This window comes from Pelophylax lessonae, assembly GCF_965119305.1.
Source record: "Pelophylax lessonae genome assembly, chromosome: 3".
NCBI classification, from domain to species: Eukaryota; Metazoa; Chordata; class Amphibia; order Anura; family Ranidae; genus Pelophylax; species Pelophylax lessonae.
The window spans coordinates 247981114-248001341 of record NC_138770.1 but is presented as its reverse complement, the minus strand read 5'-3'; the positions used below and the strand labels follow the sequence as shown (position 1 = coordinate 248001341).

General features: G+C 44.3%; 1 protein-coding gene across 2 annotated transcripts in view; it reads right to left on the bottom strand.

Moving 5' to 3' along the window:
* RSRC1 (arginine and serine rich coiled-coil 1) overlaps positions 1-20228 on the bottom strand; it is a 654629-nt gene that overhangs the window by 613009 nt on the left and 21392 nt on the right. For both annotated transcript variants that reach the window (XM_082251164.1, XM_082251163.1), the window contains exon 3: positions 4050-4163. In XM_082251164.1, coding sequence (XP_082107290.1) covers positions 4050-4163 — 114 coding nt within the window. The remainder of the gene's footprint in view (positions 1-4049; positions 4164-20228) is intronic.

The window sequence follows — 20228 nt, the reverse complement described above, 5'->3', positions numbered from 1 at the left end:
AGCTACAAAAATAGACCTGCAGGAGTCGCAGGAACAGAATGTTGCTCTGAAAGCGACATTGTCTCTCAGCGACAAAGAGAAAAGTGAAAGAGAGGCTAAATTACTGAGTACTGTGTATGAGCTCACTACTTTGAGCAATGTGGTAGATGAATGGCGTGCGGACTGTGAAAGTTGGAAAGGGGAAGCCCAACGTGTCCAGCAGCAGTTAAAGGAGAAAGAAGCCTGTGTGGCAGAATTACATTCTTATTCCCAGATGCTAGCCAGTGAGGTGAAAGCTCTTATGCAGGGAAAAGGAGAGTCTGAACACAAGAGAAAAAAAGTAGAGGCACAGCTTCTGGAATCGCAAGTCAAGGTGTCAGAAGGTGACCGATTGTGTGCTAAGCTGTCAGAGAAGGCAAACCGACTGCAGGTTGAGTTGGACAATGTTACAAATCAGCTTTCTCAAGCAGACAGAAAATCTAGAGAAATTGCGGAAGATTTTTCTATCTTGGAATCGCAGCTGCAAGACACGCAGGAACTCTTACAGGAAGAGAGGTGTCAAAGGCTGAGTTTTAGCACAAAGCTCAAACAAATGGAAGATGAGAAAAATGGCTTCCTGGAACAATTAAAAGAGGAGGCGGAAGCAAAGAAAAACCTATCAGAGCAAGTCGCAACATTGCAAGCTCAGATAGCGGATATGAAAAAACGCATGGAAGAAAGCGTTGGTTCATTACAGTGTGTTGAAGATGTGAAAAAGAAGTTTGATCAGATGCTTGGTGAAGAGAAGACTGTGTCTGCAAAATATGCAGAAGAACGCGCACGTGCAGAAACGGAGGTGCGTGATAACGAGAGCAAAGCCCTGTTCTTGGCTCGCTCTTTGGAGGAAGCTCTAGAGTGTAAGGCTGAACTAGAAAGTGTTAAACAGCTGCGTACAGAAATGGAAGAATTGGTCAGCTCCAAGGATGATGTTGTGAAAAGCGTTCAGGAGCTAGAAAAGTCTAAGCGAGCCTTAGAACAACAAGTAGAAGAGATGAAGATTCCGTTGCAGGAACTGGAAGAGGAATTCCAGGCAACAGAGGATCTGTCCCAAAGAGGGGATAGTGTGCCTGATGCAGTTTTTAAAAGGATCAGTGTTTTGGGGTCTGTCCTGAGTGAGCCTCAGAAATGTGACGACATGTGGCTTGAATCACCCCTTTGGAATAAACCGTTCCTTCAAAAACTTCAAGCATTGGAAAATGTATCATTAGAACTTCAGCAAACAAAGGAGCTGAGTAAGAAATGTGGTGATTTCTCAGTTCAGGCTGAAAACCTAGTGGAGAAAACTAAGGCTGTTGGTGAAAACGTGAAGCAAATGAATAAGTGCCTTTCAGGGAGTGTTTCCAAAATGGAACTGGTGAAAGACGGGTGGCAGAAGTTTGATCGTGATCTTGAGATGCATTCCATGTGGAATTCAGATAGAGAAAAAGAACTAGGTGACCTTGAGCGGTCAAATAGTTCAGCAGAAAGTGCATTGAAGAAACCTGTAAAAGAATGTGTTGCAGTTCCATGCTTCTTCACTGATGCAGAGAGGAGGTCTATAATGGATACCACCCAGATCGCTGGGTTCAACTGTGTTGTTGCCTTTGACCCCTATGTTGGTGGAAGGAAAGTTGATGATGTTCTGGTTGGCTACTTCTGTGAAGAGTTTGGCAAGAAATATAAACTGAATATCAAATCAAGTAGTAGGCCTTTACTGCGACTCGCTCAGGAGGGCGAAAAGTTTAAGAAGTTGATGAGTGCAAATGCTTCAGATCTGCCTATGAATATGAAATGTTTGAATGATATTGATATCTCTGGGAAAAGGAACAGGGGTCACTTTGAAGAAATGTGTGACAGCCTGTTGTCTCAATTGGAAAATCCTCTGCACAGCATCTTAGAGCAAGCAAAGCTCAAGAAGGAAGATCATTCCCTTTTACAACAAAAAGTCAATGATTGTGTACAGCTGTATGGAGAGGCAACTCAAGTCACAGAGGGATGTCAAGAGTCCCTACTTGGAACAAAGCTTAGTGAAGCAAAGGTTCTCAAAGTTTTGTGGAAAACATTTATGGATTGCAGAGAGAGGCGTCTTAAGAATGTTGAAGACATTAAGACTAGCCCAATTGAGTTGCCTATGGATCACGGTCCTCCATGGTGGATTGGACAGACGGTTATGAGGGACAAGCTGTCTGACATTTATGAGAAAGCTGTCAATGAAGATGACAGAAACGAGAAGGAGCAAAATGATGCCAAAAATGCAGTTGAAGAATGTGTATATGAGATGAGAGACAAACTGTGTGGCATTTATGAGAAATCCGTCAATGAAGATGACAAAACAGTTTCATCCGGAAGCTTGAGGATAATAGGAGGCTTATCAGTGAGTCAGCAGTGCCTGACACATGCGTGCCTGGAAATATGTGTCCCAACCCTAGGGTTGAAACAAGAGGGGGGGGTATGTAACAGGAAGTCAGCTAAATCTGGGAATGTAGTCACAGGAAGGAGATACATTTCTACCTGATTTAGAAAGTCCATTGATTAATTTAGGGTGTTGGCTACAGAGCTAGCCAGCAGGAAGTTGAAAGGCCTTCACCTGTTCAGAATGAGGGAGTTAAGGCTCTATAATTTGTTCAGAGAAATTCCTATTGTTTGCTGCCTCCAGAAGCTGTGTCCTGAAGCCATGTGGGCTGGGAGCAGGAGGACAGTCAGCGTGTGCCTCCCGACAGGATGTGTGGGCCTGGGAGAAGACCCCCCGGAGTGATGTGTGCCCGGGACGGTAACCAAGGGTGAATACGTCTCAAAGGTGAGAAGACGAACTGTTGATGTGAAAGAAACAAAGGACTGTGTTGCCCTGTGAAGCTATTATAAAAGGACTATTGAGTGTCCGCTGGAGGACAAGGAAGTCTGCCCGACGGTAGGTTGGAGACAGACACTTAGGCAGGTTCCAGTTGTGAGAAGGTAGCCGCCCACAGAGGCAAGGATTTATTTTCTGTTTTATTTTATTTTGGATGTTTTGCTGCATACAGCCTGGTGAAGAAAACACCATTTAATAAACCACACTGTTTGTTTGCAAGCACTTGTCGGCTACCTCTCTGGGAAAACGCACCCCCCAAGGGGTCATCCACGCCTACCACCGAGCTAATCCCTCACACTACTCACAAGGCAGGTGCACTAAATTCCAGTGAACAAGATGGAACGTTATTTAGAATAAAATTAAATAGAATAAAATCATTTACATTCTTTTTCAGCAAGGACAGTGTTGAGCAGATTGTTTTGAACTGGCAGGGATGCGTTAAGCATGCCTGGTATACCAAATTTTGAGAAGCAATGCCCAATGCATTTTTAAAAAACGCAAACAACCCTCTCATAAAGAGAAAAAAACTTTTAAAGCAGTAGCATACTCTGCTATTTGACTTTTACCTACAGGTAAGCCAATGATAAGGCTTACCTGTAGGTACAATTAATAACTGCTTAACCTGCACGGTTTAGGAGATATTCAACTTGCATGCAGCCGCTGACGCCTGCGGCGCATGCGCTCTGAAGGTCCGGCGGACCTTCAGAGCTCCTTTCCGGAAAGTGAAACTCCCACGCATGTGACGTCATTGCGGCTCCGGCCACTCACATGGCCAGAGCCGCCGAACCAGGAAGAGACGACCGTGCCGGGGCTTCGTTCTAAGGTATTTCATAATGAGCTAGTATGCGATGGGTTTGTTTTATATTTTATGAGAATAAAACTGCTTTAAGTAAATGCTTAGTTTATATGACAGACCTGTAAGTGAATGTCTTACTGTCTAGGCCTTCATGTTGACTTTGATAAACCTGGGCATAGAGAAACAGAGAACTCTGTTCAGTGTCTGTGCCTTATTTGCACTGACAGTACAAGAAGTTCCATTGGAGTAACTTCAATGGAGGCCAAAGAGAGAGAAACAGGCAACATATTGGGCATTCACTCTGACTTAGTTGTTACATTGTACAGTATATTTATTTAATTAGCAGAATTATTTATTCCTTTATGGGAAAAATGAATAGCGGATCACCGTAAAACGAGAAAAAATCACCTCGAGATCCTTGATCGGTGGACTTTTCGCGACTTTCCTCCATCTCTTGACCTGCTGCGACTGCGCTTTCTCCTTGAACTGTATGATGATTCACTGCTAGAACGATGTCTGCGTCTAAAACAAACAGATGAAAAAGCATAAATGATTTCTAAAAACTGCACATGATTAGCCATATACGAATGTATGCAGGTGGAAGCCAAGATGTCACAAGCTATACATGGTTGTTAGGCTTATATGATAGATCGGCATGTGAGGATATATATGATTGGATGGTACTTTACTGTATAGAACTGCTATATTAGGTGGATACCTGGTAAGATGTATGTACGTGACTGTGCTCATGAAAAACTAAAAACATTTTCATGTACCTTCCTCTTAGCTATAGGGTTATGAGCGTATTAGAACTTAAATCAAATAATAGGTGCTACACAAAACACTTAAATTATATACCAATATTATATCTTCTCTTGAGAACACATCCCACAATATTAAATCGTAAATAGTTCATATAATGTTCAAGATGAATGGTGTAAAACTTTGTCGGTATAGTCGTGATCGAAATAAGCTATACAGTATGTGCAGTGTTGCTCCTATATACAGCTGCGATAAATATATGAATGGGAAAACTATACTACATAAACATTATTGTAGTGATTCACTTTAACCTTCAGTCCCCGTTCACATAGGGGCGACGCTACTTCGCACCGCGACCTCCAAGGTCGCGGTGCGAGCAGCGCGCCGCTACCTCGGAGCGGCCGCCACGGACTTCATAACATTGAAGTCTATGGCGGTCGCCTCCGGGTCGCCCCAAAGAAGCTCCGGACCCTTTTTCTAGGTCGGAGCGACTTGTGTCGCTCCTATTAGAACGGGTCCGCAGCTTCCCTATGGGAGGCGACCTGCGGCGACCTGTGAGGCGACCAGGTCGCCTCACAGGTCGCCCCAGTGTGAACCGGCACTCAATGCACTAAATAAACACATGCTATATATAAACAACATAGAATCCAAAATTAAAATGAATATTTACATAATTATATTTCACTAACCACTATTTTGGACATTGATATCACAACCTCGGTGCTGTTTGTCCAAATTTCTCCTTTTAAGACACCACACACACTCTCTCATGTGAGTCCGTGAACAATTAGTATTCAAAAGTCCATTGTACTTGTGATCACTCTTACAGTATGCTAAACTAAATACCAAAGAGAGCGTCCAAGAGATATTCCACCAAACATTGGACCCATATAATATAGATCATATAGGTCACATGTACTTAAATACTCCAAAGCAGACAAACTGGTGATGCTTGCTATTACAATCTTCCGGTCCAGGCCATCCCTGGGGCTGATCTCTCTTGGAGTATTACTCAAGATGCATGGATATAATTATTGTGATCCTTTAACATGGCCATAACCATCTCTGTATGCATTGAGTGGTATTAGAAACAAAAATAAGCCAGAATTCTGTTTTTAAACAATATAGCTCACAGTAAGCCCCCGTTCACACTAAGGCGACCTGTCAGGCGACCTGGTCGCCTGACAGGTCGCCGTAGGTCGCCTTCCATAGGGAAGCTGCGGACCCGTTCTAATAGGAGCGACACAAGTCGCTCCGACTTAGAAAAAGGGTCCGGAGCTTCTTTGGGGCGACCCGGAGGCGACCGCCATAGACTTCAATGTTATGAAGTCCGTGGCGGCCGCTCCGAGGTCGCGGCGCGCTGCTCGCACCGCGACCTCGGAAGTCACCCCCCGAAGTCGGATCGCCCCTGTGTGAACGGGGCCTAAAGGTTTTCTCACCAAATTACGCTTTTGATGCACACCGGAAGTGACATCACCAGGCTCCACCCAATGTGTTGCCTCATTAATCACATGACTTTGTCAGGAAGTCCTGATCCCTGAGGAAGTCATATGATCAATGGCACAACACATGATCCCATACTCACGTAGTAAACAAGAGTCGTAAATGGAATCCACTCAGGACATCATTGTTTAATATTGTGTGAACAGTGATTGGTCACCAGTGATCACATAATACATGGGCCAATCCCAGCACCCTGTACCATGTGATAGCTGTGGGCCAATCCCAGCACCACAATAGTGAACAATGAGTCATGAATAGAAGCCATTCGTGACAGTTCAAACAATTGCTGATCCCTGATCACCCCCCCCAGAGTATTACAGTATGGTATAACGCTGAACTACTCTGATGACAAAATGTGAAAAAAAAAATTGAATTAAAAAAAAAAAAAAATGTACTTTTTTTTTTCCGTTACCAGTTAGATCATCACCACATCATTCTTATGAAGACACTGTACTGCACTAGTGACAGTATGTGTAAATAAATATAAAAAAAAGAAGAAGAACAACTTTCATTTAGTTTTTTCATTTTTTTCACCAATTTCCCCCCAAAAAAAAAAAAAACAACAACTCACCATGCCTCCTACTAAATACCCTGGACAGTTTACTTTCCAAAAAGGGGTCTTTTAGGCGCTATCTTTACTATCCTGGTATTTTAGGGCTTTAAGAAACAAGTCCGTCAGTACATTAGGACTGATCAATTTTCAAATATTTATACCATAGTTAGTAGACTCTAGACACAGTATAAAGACTAAATAATATACACAGATTTACCAAAGAAATGTAGCAGACTACATTTTGGCCTACATTTATGAAGAAAGATTGTTTGAAAAATATAGAACAAAATAACACGTGTTTTCAAAATGTTCTCAATTTTTTTGGTTTATATAGCAGTAAAGTTAAAACCCAGGGGGTGATCAAAAGAAAGCTCTATTTGTGTGAAAACAATTATATAAACTTAATTTGGATACAGTGTTGCATAACCAAGCAGCTGCCAGTTAAAAGTAGCACACTGCTGAATAGCAAAAAATGCCCTGGTCATGAAGGGGGTAAAACCTTTCAGAGGTCAAGTGGTTAATATAACGTTGGAGGTGGGGAAAATCGGCTTTTAGGAGCTCAATTGGGTGGTGACACAGAATAAGGCTGCTTTGGACCAACTTATTAACCTAAAGTGTCACTAAACCCACATCATAAAAACAACTATCAATAAATGCTGTATTACATGCTGTTCATACCCACTCAGTCACTATAGGATTTATTTTCTGTATTCTGCAAATAACTTGGTTGACCCTGCTGCTCGCTAGCTCCAGCTTCTGTTCATGTCCCCAATTCAGCTAGGGATTTTCCAGCTGTGGAAGCAACTCTGCACGTGCTCATTTTTCAGTGAGTTTCTGTGCTGAGCATTTCCCCCTATCTATAGAGTGACACATGTGAGTTTATACAGAGTAGTAAAATGATAGCCCACTCCACTCCCTCCCTCCCTCCTTAATTCCCACTAACCAGCTAAACACAATAGGGTGGGATATTACATGTAGATTAATGGTGGTTTCACCTCCCCCTTATTCTAAGACACAGGCTGGAGGGGCATGAAACATCCTGTGACCAGCAGAAATTCACCCACACCATGTTATTTTCACAAAATAATAAAGATTTGATTTCAAATACATATTTGTATGCCAATTTCAAAAAACAATTCATATTTATTTATTTTTACTCTATTCAAAAGGCTGTTTATTTTTGAACATGTGACCAGTAGCAGAGGACTACGGGCTCCTCCTGCTTATGTTTCCCTGCAGACAGGCTGGGGAAGATCTGTGTCATGCGACAGCTGTATATCGATTGGGAAAAGGGTATATAGATGTTTTATAATTAACTGCTTGCTGACTGTATAACATAGAAATACAGCATCAAGGCGGCTCTGCTGTGTCAGATCACTTACTAGGAACATGATCTGGCTTTTCTGGGTAGTGGGTGTGTGTGGGTACTGCCAGCGACCAGGCTGTGCTGTGATTAACACAGCAGCTGTCAATCAGTGGGTGCCGGCCAATGGATTATCACCGCTACCCAACAATCGTCTGGAATTTAAAGCAGGGAATAAAATCCTTTACTTGCCTTAGTAAAAGCACCACACCGTGTACACCAAAACCATGGCTAGGCGCACACTTACCCTTTGACTGCCCTAGATGTTTAGCCCCTTCACAGCCAGTGTTATTAATACAATGACAGTGAATATTTTTAGCACTGATTACTGTATTAGTGTCACTGGTTCCCAAAAGGTGTAAAAAGTGTCAGTCAGAGCCCAAATTTCCACTGCAATATAGCAGTCCTGCTATAAGTCGCTGATCGCCACCATTACTAGTAAAAAAAATAAGTAAAAAAAATTCCAGTCTATATCCCATAGTTTGTAGACGCTATAAATTTAGTGCAAACCAATCAATATACCAAAAACATGTAGCAGAATACATATAGGCAAACATTTATCAAGAAAATTTGATTTTCTTCTTTGGATAGGTTTTATAGCACAAATTAAAAAATACGATTTGCGTTGTTTTAGTCACAGGTCCTTTTTTTAGAGCTGCAAGCAGCCCAAAAAAATGCACCAGAAACACACAAGAAAACGCACATAAAAAACAGAAAAATCGTGGTAAAAATGCATATGCTTTTTTACCACGATTTTGCTACAGAGCAGTGTGAAAGGGTCCTAAAACAGACATTTAAAAAAGTTTACCTTAACCACAGCCCATATTATTTTGTTGTGATTCACTAGCGATTCAATAGTAATGCGTCGTGCAAATATTTCATTTGCAATTTCCTAATGTACTAGCACCCTACAAAGCAATGTCTGTTAGTACAACAGCAGCTTTAGTTTCCTTTAGATCTCATTACAGTGCTCCAAGGAATCATCAATACAAATGGCTACATACTGTATGATTGCAGCAAATTTAGCCTATTGACCAATTATCACAGTGTTTAAGGCAACAGTATTAAAGCCTGTAGATTTTGCCATTGAACATACTGATATAAGTAATCACCATAACTTAAAGGCAACAGCCTGTCCTGTGTTGCCTATGGCTGGTTTATGAAGTGCTAGAATACAAAAGCATTTGAGCTTGGTTCTCGATACATTTGTAATGCATTTACACTGAATTTGCCAGGTGTTTACCATACATTCACACCGACTTGTATGAATGAAAAAAAAGCAAAGCATTACTTGATCACAAAAGCCTGGGCACACTATTCCTAAAAGTAAATTACAGGCAAAACAGACGAGAATATATATATTTTTAAAAAAAGCTATTTAACTAAGGCTGCTTTTTGTGTTTGGATGAAGAGTTTGAAAGAAACAGATTTTCATAGTTTTGATTACAGCAAGTTGCAAAAAACAGACTAAGGCAGACCATAGATGATGCGATTTTCTTTCCTGTAATCATGGATTGCAGAAAAGAAAAATGGGATTTTTGACTTACCGTAAAAGGAGGACACTAGGCAGAAAAAAGTCTGACAACGCCTATTGTTAGTCCCTGGGGGTATACGCCCTCCCTCTGCTATAGGTACTGCATTTTGTTACAAGCAGTGTCAGAAGAATTACAACTCTACAGAGGGGTGGATGCTGTGTCCATCAATGAACATCAGAGAAATGGATTTTAAAGTAAGTCAAAATCCCATTTTCTCTTTCGTTCATTGACGGACACAGCTCCTGATCTTCTTAGCCATTGGGACATCCAAAAGTAGTGTTAAACATTAGGGGTGGGAACAGTGAAAAATAAATTCCCAAGGCTAACTATAGCCAACCAGGTAAACAGGAGCTCAACCAAAATAACTGGAGCTCATCTGAAAAAAACAATACACCCTCAAAAAGGATCAGGTCCTATAAAACAGCAGCCTGCAAACCTTTGCTGCCAAAGGAAGCATCCGCAGATGCCAACACATCCACTTTAAAGAACTTTGTGAAAGTGTGCATGGACTACCAGGTGGCCGCCTTGCAAACCCGTGTCACTGCCGCCTGATAATGGAAGGCCCAGGAGGAACTGAGCGCCCGAGTAAAGTGCGCCCTAATAGGGAAAGGAGGAACCTGACCTCTGATGGAATAGGCCTAAATCACTGTGTGTCTGATCCATCTGGAAATGGTTGCAGAGGAGGCGGACAACCCTTTCCAAGGCCCATCCTTGAGCACAAATAGTGAGTCTGACTTCCTAAAAGCCTCGTAGCTGCCAGGTACACCCTAATTGCCAGGACCAAATTCAAGGTATGCAAAGAAGTTTCCTTCAGATGTTTTGGCCTGGGACACAGGGAAGGCAAGAAAATGTCTTCATTTAAATGGAAAATCAGAGACAACCTTTGGAAGGAACGACGGACAGGGATGAAGAACCACCAAGTAAGGTGGACAGGATAACGCCTACAATTCCGGCACCCTGCACGCAGAAGTGATAGCCACCAAAAAGGCCACCTTTTGGGACAGTGTAAGCAGGGGAATCTCCCAAAGATTCTCAAAAGGAGGTTTCTGAAGGACAGAGCACCAAATTGAGGTCCCAAGGTGGCAACGGAGACCACACCAGAGGGGTCAAGTGCCTAACTCCCTGAAGAAAAGTATGCACCATGGAATGTGTGGCCAAGGATCATTGAAACAAGACCGCTAAGGCTGACACATTACCTTTGATAGTAATTAAGGCCAGTTTCTGCTCAACCCTCCGTTGAAAGAAGGCCAAGATCCAAGCCCCCGAGAAAGAGCAAGGATGAACCCCAAGAGATTCACACCACGCAATGTATGTTTTCCACATACGATGGCAGATCTTCCCAGAAGTAGACTTCCTAGCTTTTAACAGCGTTGGAATCACTGACGCAGAAAAACCTCTATCCATCAGCACCTGGCATTCAACAGCCAAGCTGTTAAAGCCAGCAACTGTAAGGCAGGATGGAAGATTGGTCTTTGAGACAGCAGATCCTCCCTGAGAGGAAGCCTCCAAGGAAAGTTGGCGACTAGCCGCACCAGATTGGTGTACCAAGCCCGGCGTGGCCAGTCCAGAGCCACTAGGATTACCAGAATCCCTTCTGCCTCTATCCTGTGTAGAAGTCTTAGCAGAAGCTTGAGAGGAGGGAAGGCATAAATCAGATGATACTGACCCCACGGGGCCACCAGCGCGTCTGTGGCGTCCGCGAGAGGATCCTGTGACTGAGCCACAAACCTCTGCATCTTTCTGTTGACGCCAACAGATCCACCTTGGGGATACCCCACTGGATACACAACTGATGAAACACCTCCCGGAGGAAAGGACTACTTCCCTTGGTCCAATGCCTGCCGACTGAGATAATCCGCCTGCCAGTTTTCCACCCTCGGAATATGTACAGCGAGGGCTGGGACGAACTGTTCTGCCCACCTGAAAATGCCGGCTACCTCCAGAGCCGCCAGGCCACTTCTTGTGCCCCCCTGGTGATTGAGATAAGCCATGGCCGGTCCACTGTCCGACTGAATGCGCACTGGACAACCCTGAAGACGATCTGTCCAATGATCAAGGCACAGTCTGATTGCTCGGAGTTCCAAGACATTGATCGGTAAGTCTGGACACTTCCAGTGTCCAGAGCCCCTTAGAAGAATTTTTGCTGAGGATGCCTCCCAAGCCGGACAGGCTGGCATCTGTGGTGACCACTGTCCAATAAAAAGGAAGGAAGCACTTGCCCAGCCGAAAACCCCGGAGAACAAAGCCACCATATCTGGGACTCCTTCGATCCCCGGCTCAGCTGGATCCGATTTTCCAGAGACTGCGGAGTCTTGTCCCATTTGGCCAGAAACTCCCTTTGCAGGGACCTCGTATGGAACTGTGCAAACGGGACCGCCTCGAAGGTAGACACCATCAGGCCCAAAACCCGCATGCAAGTCCGGAGGGATGACCATCTGCTGGAAAGCAGGAGAAGAATTGCACTGAGGGCGTCCCCCCTGCCCCCATACGGGTGACAGCGCACCTTCATGCTGAAGGAGCCTTATCCGCGGCTCTGGAAAAGCCTGCTCTCAGCTTGCCAAACCAGGTTCGTTTGGATCCTCCAGAGGAGGCCCTGAAAGGCTTTGAGCGCACTTGTCAGTCTACTCTGAGGGATTAAAAAAAAACGTATGAGCCGAGGAGGAGGGCCCATGTCTACGACAAGGGTCCTTGCCCTTAGTAGCCTGCGGAAGAAAGGTACTCTTTCCCCCTGTGAGACCTTTAATGATGTTATTCAGGGTAGCTCCAAACAGGCGATCTCCTTGAAAGGAAAGATTAGTCAATGCCTTTTGTCTGCAGACCAGCATTTGAGCCAAAAGACACGCCGAAGGACCACTGCCGAAACAGAGAGCCAAGCCACTAGGGGGGAGCCGCATCGATAAACTGCAGCCCCTGGACCAGCTGGTCGGCCAGCCCAGCAATGGCTCGGGGGAGCTGTTCTCCCTCCAGGTGATGGTGTAAAAGCTTAGCCCACTCAATCAGAGTTTGCGACACCAGGGCAATGGTGAATACCAACCTCAGTGCCGAACCAGCCAGAGTGTACATATTGCGGGCCACAGCCTCCGCCTTCCTGTCAGCCGGATCCTTAAAGGCCAGGGACTCTTCAACTGGTATCATGGTTGCCTTGTTAAATCTGGAACCAGAGGGTCCACCACCGGTGGAACAGACGACTTCCTAAGAAGGGACTCCTCATAGGGGTGTTGCCTAGCAAATCGCTTAGAGACCCCAAAGGGACGCTCTGGTCGTCCCTACTCTTTAGCGACAATTCTGTCAAAATAGGGAGGGAAAGGGAACACCTTTGCCGCTCTGGATGGCTTGTGAGTGCCAAAGAGAACCTGTGCCTCCGTCGCAGCTACATCCTCCATTTTTAGAGTCTCACGCACAAATAAAATCAGTGCTTCCACAAGCGCCTTTCATGCACAGTTGCAGATGTGGAGGAATCATCCTCACTATCTGTGAGGCGCATGGTTGCAGACCCAGCAGAGACCCACATCCAAGGCGGCCGAATCAGATTCAGGATTTGATGAGACAGATGAGGCAGGGGGCGTTTTTTGCTAGCCCGAAAACCACCTCCCCCCGGGACACAAAGGACTCCAGGCCCGCCGTCAGTGCATGGATGGATGGATGGTTGGGACCAGGAGGGCCCCGCAGCCTCAAGACTCCATGAATCATCAGAGGGACTCCACAAAAAGCGTAAAACACTGCAAAGGGACAGCCCCCACAACGCTGGCAGCACCATCCGGTCGCCAGGTACCAAGCGATCCTCAGCAGAGAGGTAGAGGACCCCACCAGACTCACCACCCAGCAGAAACAGGCACCCGCAGCCACCAGGATAATCTGCACTCCACGTGCAGTGATCAGGAAGTTTAGAGTTCCAGGAGTCAGCACCACGGGATAAAGGAGGGTTTCCCATCATCAAAATCGCTGCCCACAGGGCTCCGCAGTCATGCGCCACTATTTTCAATGGCAAATCACCCCAAAATGGCCGCTGGACTACACAAACATGGCCGCTGTACATTTGAGCACACAGGCTACAACAAAACCCCCCCCTGCACAGCCAATCGTCCGGTCACCGCCGGCGCATCCCCCCGCCCCCATCTCCAGCAGGAGGAGGTGGACCAGAACACCCACACGGCCCCAGAAAAAGTGGAGGGGGGGGTAGGATGGGGAGGTACAGATGAAGGGGGGTGCCTGATGGGAAGGGGGGGAACCAGGAGATCCGACTGTCTCAAGGAGGGGCCCACGTCCACCCAAAACCCTCCAGGGTGAGAGGGGGGACAGCTACTCACTATACCAGGAACCAGGCAGGCACCGCTCCAGACAGAACCCCACGCCATCAAAATGGGGGGCTGTCGGCCAGGAGGAACGCTGTGACTCGGAATGAGACCCAGTCGTATAAGACCTCTCGAGGTGTTTAACTCGCAGGCCAGCCCCCGTCCGGTGGGGCTTTGTCTGGGCTGACCTAGCGCTCGCTGAGGTCTGCGAGCGCTCGATGGCCTGACTGGGGTGACCACTGGATCTAGATTATCCAGCCCGTCGCCCAGTTCAGCAGTTAATTGTAGATCTCACAGAAAAAAAAAACTGAGTACCTATAGCATATAATTACATAGTTAGTGAGGTTGAAAAAAAAGACACCAGTCCATCCAGTTACACCTATTTTGTGTGTGTTTGCTGTTACCGTATATTGTATACCCCTGTATGCTGTGGTCTTTAGGGGGCCCATGTAATAGTTTTTTTAAACTATCGATGCTCCCTGCTGATACCACTGCTTGTGGAAGAGAATTCCACATCCTTACCGCTCTGACAGTATAGAACCCTTTACGCAGTTTCAGGTTAAACCGCTTTTCTTCTCGTTTTATTGAGTGGCTCCTTGTCTTATTGAAATCCCTTTCTCTAAAAAGTTTTCTCCCTATGCTAGGGTCACCAGTTCGGTATTTGTACATTGAGATCATATCCCCTTTCAAGCGTCTCTTCTCCAGAGAGAATAAGTTTAATGCTTCTAGTCTTTCCTCATAGCGGATATTCTCCAGTCCCCTAATTACCTTTGTTGCCCTTCTCTGGACTCTCTCTAGTTCCAGCACCTCCTTTCTGAGGACGGGTGCCCAGAACTGGACATCATACTCAACATGTGGCCAGACCAGAGTCTTGAAGAGTGGGAGAATAATCGTTTTATCTCTAGAGTGAATCCCCTTTTTATACATGCCAGTATTCTGTTGGCTTTGCTTGCAGCAGCTTGGCATTGCATGCAATTGCTAAGCCTGTTGGCTACTAGGACCCATAGGTCCTTTTCTACCTTAGATTCACCCACAGGTTCACCCCCTAGCGAGTAACTTGCGTATTTCTGCATTACCTTACATTTTTCAACATTAAACCTCATTTGCCATGTAGTTGCCCACCCCATTATTTTGTGCTTGTAAGGTTACCACGTCCTGTATAGCTTAGTATCGTCCGCAAATACCGAGATTATGCTGGTTACTGCCCATAAGCGAAGCCAGACTTTTTTCTGCCTAGTGTCCTACTCCTGTAGGGGGCAGTATAACCCAATAGTTACGAAGATCAGGAGCTGTGCCCATCAATGAACGAAAGAGAATACTGCTAAACCAGCTGAGATTCAACCATCTATGGCCGGCTTAAGGTAAGAAATAGTTTGTTAAAATAAAACTCCTCTTTCCCCAGAGTGGAGAAGACCGGATGAAGATTTTTAACAAACTTTCCAAAATGTCTCCTGTCGTTATTTACATACACTGCCTTTTATGGGTAGGGGTACAGTGTACCCCATACCCATTCACATAGGGAGGGGGTTCGGGATCTGGGGGCCCCCCTTGTTAAAGGGGGCTTCTAGATACCGATAAGCCCCCTGCCCGCAGACCCTCACAACCACCGGCCAGGGTTGTGGGTATGAGGCCCTTGTCCTCATCAACATGGGGGCAAGGTGCTTTGGGGGGGGGGGTGCAGAGCTCCCCCTGCCCCAAAGCACCAACACCCCCCATGTTGAGGGCATGTGGCCTGGTATGGTGGAGGGTGGTGCCGCTCGCTCGTCCCCTCCCCCTTCCTGCCCTACCGGGCTGCATGCTCGGATAAGGGTCTGGTGTGGACTTGGGGGGAACCCCACGCAGATTTTTTTCTGGCATAAGGGCTCCCCTCTAAATCCACACCAGACTCGAAGGGCCTGGTTTGGAACCTAGGGGGGGGACCCCATGCCGTTTTTTTTTTCCCATTTTGGCGTGGAGTTCCCCCTCAAGATTCTCAGAGCGCAAGTCGCACCGCAAGTCGGATCATCCTGATCAGACTTGCGATGCGCCTTCCATTCAAATCAATAGGCTCCCATAAGGAACCATTGATTTGAACATAAAAAAAAAAAAAAATGGCCCAACGCTGTATAAGCAACGTTAAGCAACGTTATTTAGCCTTTGGCAGCGTCAGGCGTATTTGCAGCTGTAACGCTGGTCCTCAGAACGCGCAGGCCGTGGGTTCTTCTTGCAGCTTAAAAACGCCTATGCCACTTACAGCTCAAAAACGTCTGTGTGTGCATAAGGCCATAGAATAACATAGAGGGGCGTTTTTAAGCTGCAAAAAAAAAAAAAACCGCCTGACGCTCCTAACAGCAGCTGTAAAAACGCCCTGCGTGCATGAGGCCTAAAGATATTTTGTTCAATCTATACTATACTAAACATGAATGCTTCTGCTGGAGGATCTAAACAAGATTATGACAAATAAAATGGTTTAAAAAAAATGTAAATGGGTATACTAAAGTGAGAGGGGATGGCATATAAATTAAAGTGGTAATAAAGAATATGCTACCCCAACATTTCATATTCCTAATATGTGATGGTTGTACCATGTACTTGTATGAAAAAGTATCCTGTTCTCTTTGTATTGCTTCCTTTGTAAAATCTGACCACACTAGGCATGACGGTACAGACTACAGAGTGGTTATTTTTTCTAGTTGTGCTGGAAACTCAGCCTGCTCTCCTCCTATGATCAGACTGGTGCTGACACACCACCCTTGCATAGTCATTCACTGGGAAGACGAGTGTGCTGCTGTTTCTCCTTCGCTAGGTCGCTGAGCTCCTTATGCAGCTGAGAACAGAGGATTATTTTAAATATATATAAAAAAAAAAAAGGTATTTGTAATGTTCTTATATATGCACAAATGTTTTGCCTCTCATTTCTATTTTAGTGCCGGTTCACACTTGTGCGATGCGGGAAGGCTGCGAATTCGCAGCCTGTTCCCGCATCGCATCCGCACATCTGGCAGTTCACACTGCCATATGCGATACGCAGGGGGTGTCAATGAAATGTTAACGACACCCCCAGTTTGATCGCATATCGCAGTGCGAACTGACAGTTCACACAGAATCGGATCGCACAAGTGTGAACCACTGTGCGATCCGATCCTGATGCGGCTGAAAAAAAGGGTCATGTGCGAGTTTGGTGCAGATACAGTGCGAATTCAGCCATACAAAGTGTATGGCTGAATTCGCATCTGCACGTCAGATCGCATGTAATGAAGGAGCAGTGCGCTCCGAATTACATGCGATTGTCGCAACAGCAATAATGTGAACCGGCACTTAAACTTAATGGGTTGTTTTACAAGGCGAGGGTTCACATATACTTAAAACCCAAAAGCAAACATTTATTATATTGCAACCTATCAATTCTTAGATGTGATGGCTGCATTCATTTTCTTTTTTATGATTTATTTCTTCTATTTTCATTTAAAGATCTGGCCAATCAGTTTTTTCTCAAAAGAGAAAGCTCCCCAGTGAATTGTATAAGTTACAGAGATGAGACAAACCATTCAACACTAGCTGGGGTGCTTACAATGATCCGCTTTTATTTATGTAAAACCTTTATCTAAAAAGGGAACAAAACTCTTTACTTTAACAGCTTATAAAGTGGGGGCTGGAATTTGGCTGCAATGTGTCAGGGTATTCTGCTTGTACATCCAACACTCTTCTACCCCCCAGAATAACACTGCAGCCAAAAGGTACCCCTGTGTTCCTTCATCCAGAGTAGGGGCTCTCTAATACAGGAAGTGTGTTCCTAGCTAGATCTTTAGTTGAAAACAAAGAGGAAAAGGCCTAAAAAAAAAAAAAAAAAAAAAAGTAAACGAATGCAGCACCACATCTAATGATTGGTAAGCTGCAACATATTGTATTACATTTTTGGTTTTGAGTTAAATACTGCTATAACATCTCTCATGGCATTTTGACTGGTGGCACTAAATTACAGCAAATAAACCTTCATAAATCTGACAAATAGCAAAAAAAAAAACAAAACACAGACTGACCTTCATCTGTTTAAAGTTTTGGAAAATAAGTTCCAAAAATGGGAGCTAAAGCAGACTATGGCCATCACCATTTGATAGCAACAATATGAACCCCATTTTCAGCATAAGAAAAAAGAAAATTGTGCCACACTACACTTCACAATCAGGGAGCAGAAATCCAATATGCCAGCAGAATTGATGAACATCTGCTTCACTGATCTTATGTCAAAGATGGCTTGGATCATTCAGAATAGGAAAAATGTTAAGAAACCATCTGCAGGATAACAAAGGTCGAGCTTGGTAGTGGATCTGCTCAGACGAAAACTTCTTGGTTCAACTTGGTAAAGGAAAAGATTACTGACAAAAAATGAAGAATATGGGGAAAACACAGCAAGTACTGTACATGGCATGTGAATTTAAATGTAGTAAAAAAAAAAAAAATGCAAAGAAGAAACTACATTTTGTATGGAAAAAGCAATCTGAGAAAACAGTGGACCAATATTCAGAGAAACCAGAAAGTTCTACAGGTATATAAACTAATTGGGGTGGAATTCAGACCAAGAATTTTCATAAATAAAGCCAAGGCTGGTTCTATCATCTGCTACCAATGCAGCATACTTGTTAACTGGAAACTTTGAAGAGTTCCTAAATAAAGCAGACGACTTCTCAGATGAGAACAGGGAAACCATTTGTAAACGGGAGTCAGAACATCTTATGAGGATAGCACCAATCTGACATAACATAAAAACAAGAAATCAATACGCATGGAAAACATTGCTGCATGTTGTTTTATCTTTATTATTTATGAACTCAAGAATTGGAAGCATCCGAGTTAAAAAGGAACTGCCCAATCAGTGGGAATTGTACAATTATGTGTGCACTTCAAAACAAAGAAGATCCAATAGTTATCCAAAAAATCTATATGTATCTCTCAAGATTACAAACAAAATACTCTCCAACGTTCCCCATTCCTTCTTCTTAAAATGCATAGACAAAGTCCTAGGCAACTAGCGATGTGATTTTTTTTTTTTTATTTAGTTTACAAACTATTTAGAAATATTTTATAGCAGATAGCATTACAATATATAAACATTTAGGTATAAAACATAGAAAGTTACTATCATTAGCATACCAATATATGTATACGGTGATACAATATGGATGTTTCGTACAAAATACCAATGATAGTTGTTATTACCAACAGATCGTGCACAGAGAAAAAAAACATATATAAAATTTAATTATATAATCCTAAGGCTGGATTCACACAGGTCTGGCTGCAGTTTGCAGTCCGTCGTCCTGTGCGTTTGTGTTCACTGGTTCAGGTGCACATTTTTCCCTGAATTCGCACCTGAACCTGACCCAAAAAAGCACAGGACCCTTTTTAAATTCACACCCCAGCCATCCCAGACGTGTAAACCGGCTTCATTGAAAGCCACTCGCATGTTATGTGAACTGGATAATGCATCCAATTCTCATATATGTGAACCCAGCCTAAACCCATTACATATCATAATATTTGCTGAATGGTACCATAAAAAAATAGAAGTTCTAGTCATCTACTGTATTCATAATATAAAAAACACACGTCCCATTTTGCATGAAAAATATGCAAAAAAAAAAAGAGCATGAAATATTCTCTCTGTCAAGATAATGGCATCGATTCTGTCTGACATTTTCTATGAGCCTGATCGGGGAGAAAAAAAAAATGTGTGTCTGGTAGGGTCCCAACACCTTTTTATCAACTTCAAAAGACCACTTGATGCAATTTTAAAGTCAATTTTTTTTAGCCTACATTTATTAAAATCCACAACTAAAACAACTACTGAGCATTTCTTTTAAATTTGTAAGAAAGCATTTACATATCATTGTTGTTAGAGCAGATTGCTCAGAAGCACTTTCCTGGAAGCTCACACTAAGCACGCCATAAGATGACTCTCTTTGGAACTACATGTCCTGTTATCACAATCGCCATGCCCTACCTCCTAGACCCAGTCTCAGGAACCACAGGTATGAAGAGCAGAGGCGGGGCTACCATTGCTTAAAGTGAAGCTTATTCTATGCATTAAGGTAAAAAAACCTTCTGTGCTGCAGGAGCCCCCCCCCCCCCCACCCTTATTATTACCAGAGCCCTATCCAGTGATGGGCACAAAAGCAGTCTCTCGCTGCTGTCTCCCTCCTCATTGAGCAGATTGTTAGCAACGGCAGCCATTGGCTCCCGCTGCTGTCAATCAAATGATGTGATGTGGGAGTGGGGCCGAATCCCCCAGTTTGTGTCAAAAAGGAACTCGCAGAAGAAGTGGGGCCTGGAGTGTCGTCGGGGAACCCCAGAAAAGGAGGATCGGAGCTACTCAGGCAAGAGCAGGCAAGTATGACATTTATTAGAAACAAAGGTTTAGTATCACTTTATCTGTATGTTCATGCATGTGCACACAGGCAGCCTATGGACATAAAGCTGTACTCACAGCCAAGGGCAAAAAGGGGACTATGAAAGACAATGGGGCCACTCCAATACAGGAAACAAAGGGACGATTTTAAGAAATGGATTACAAAACAATGATGGACTTCGGGCCCAGAGTGC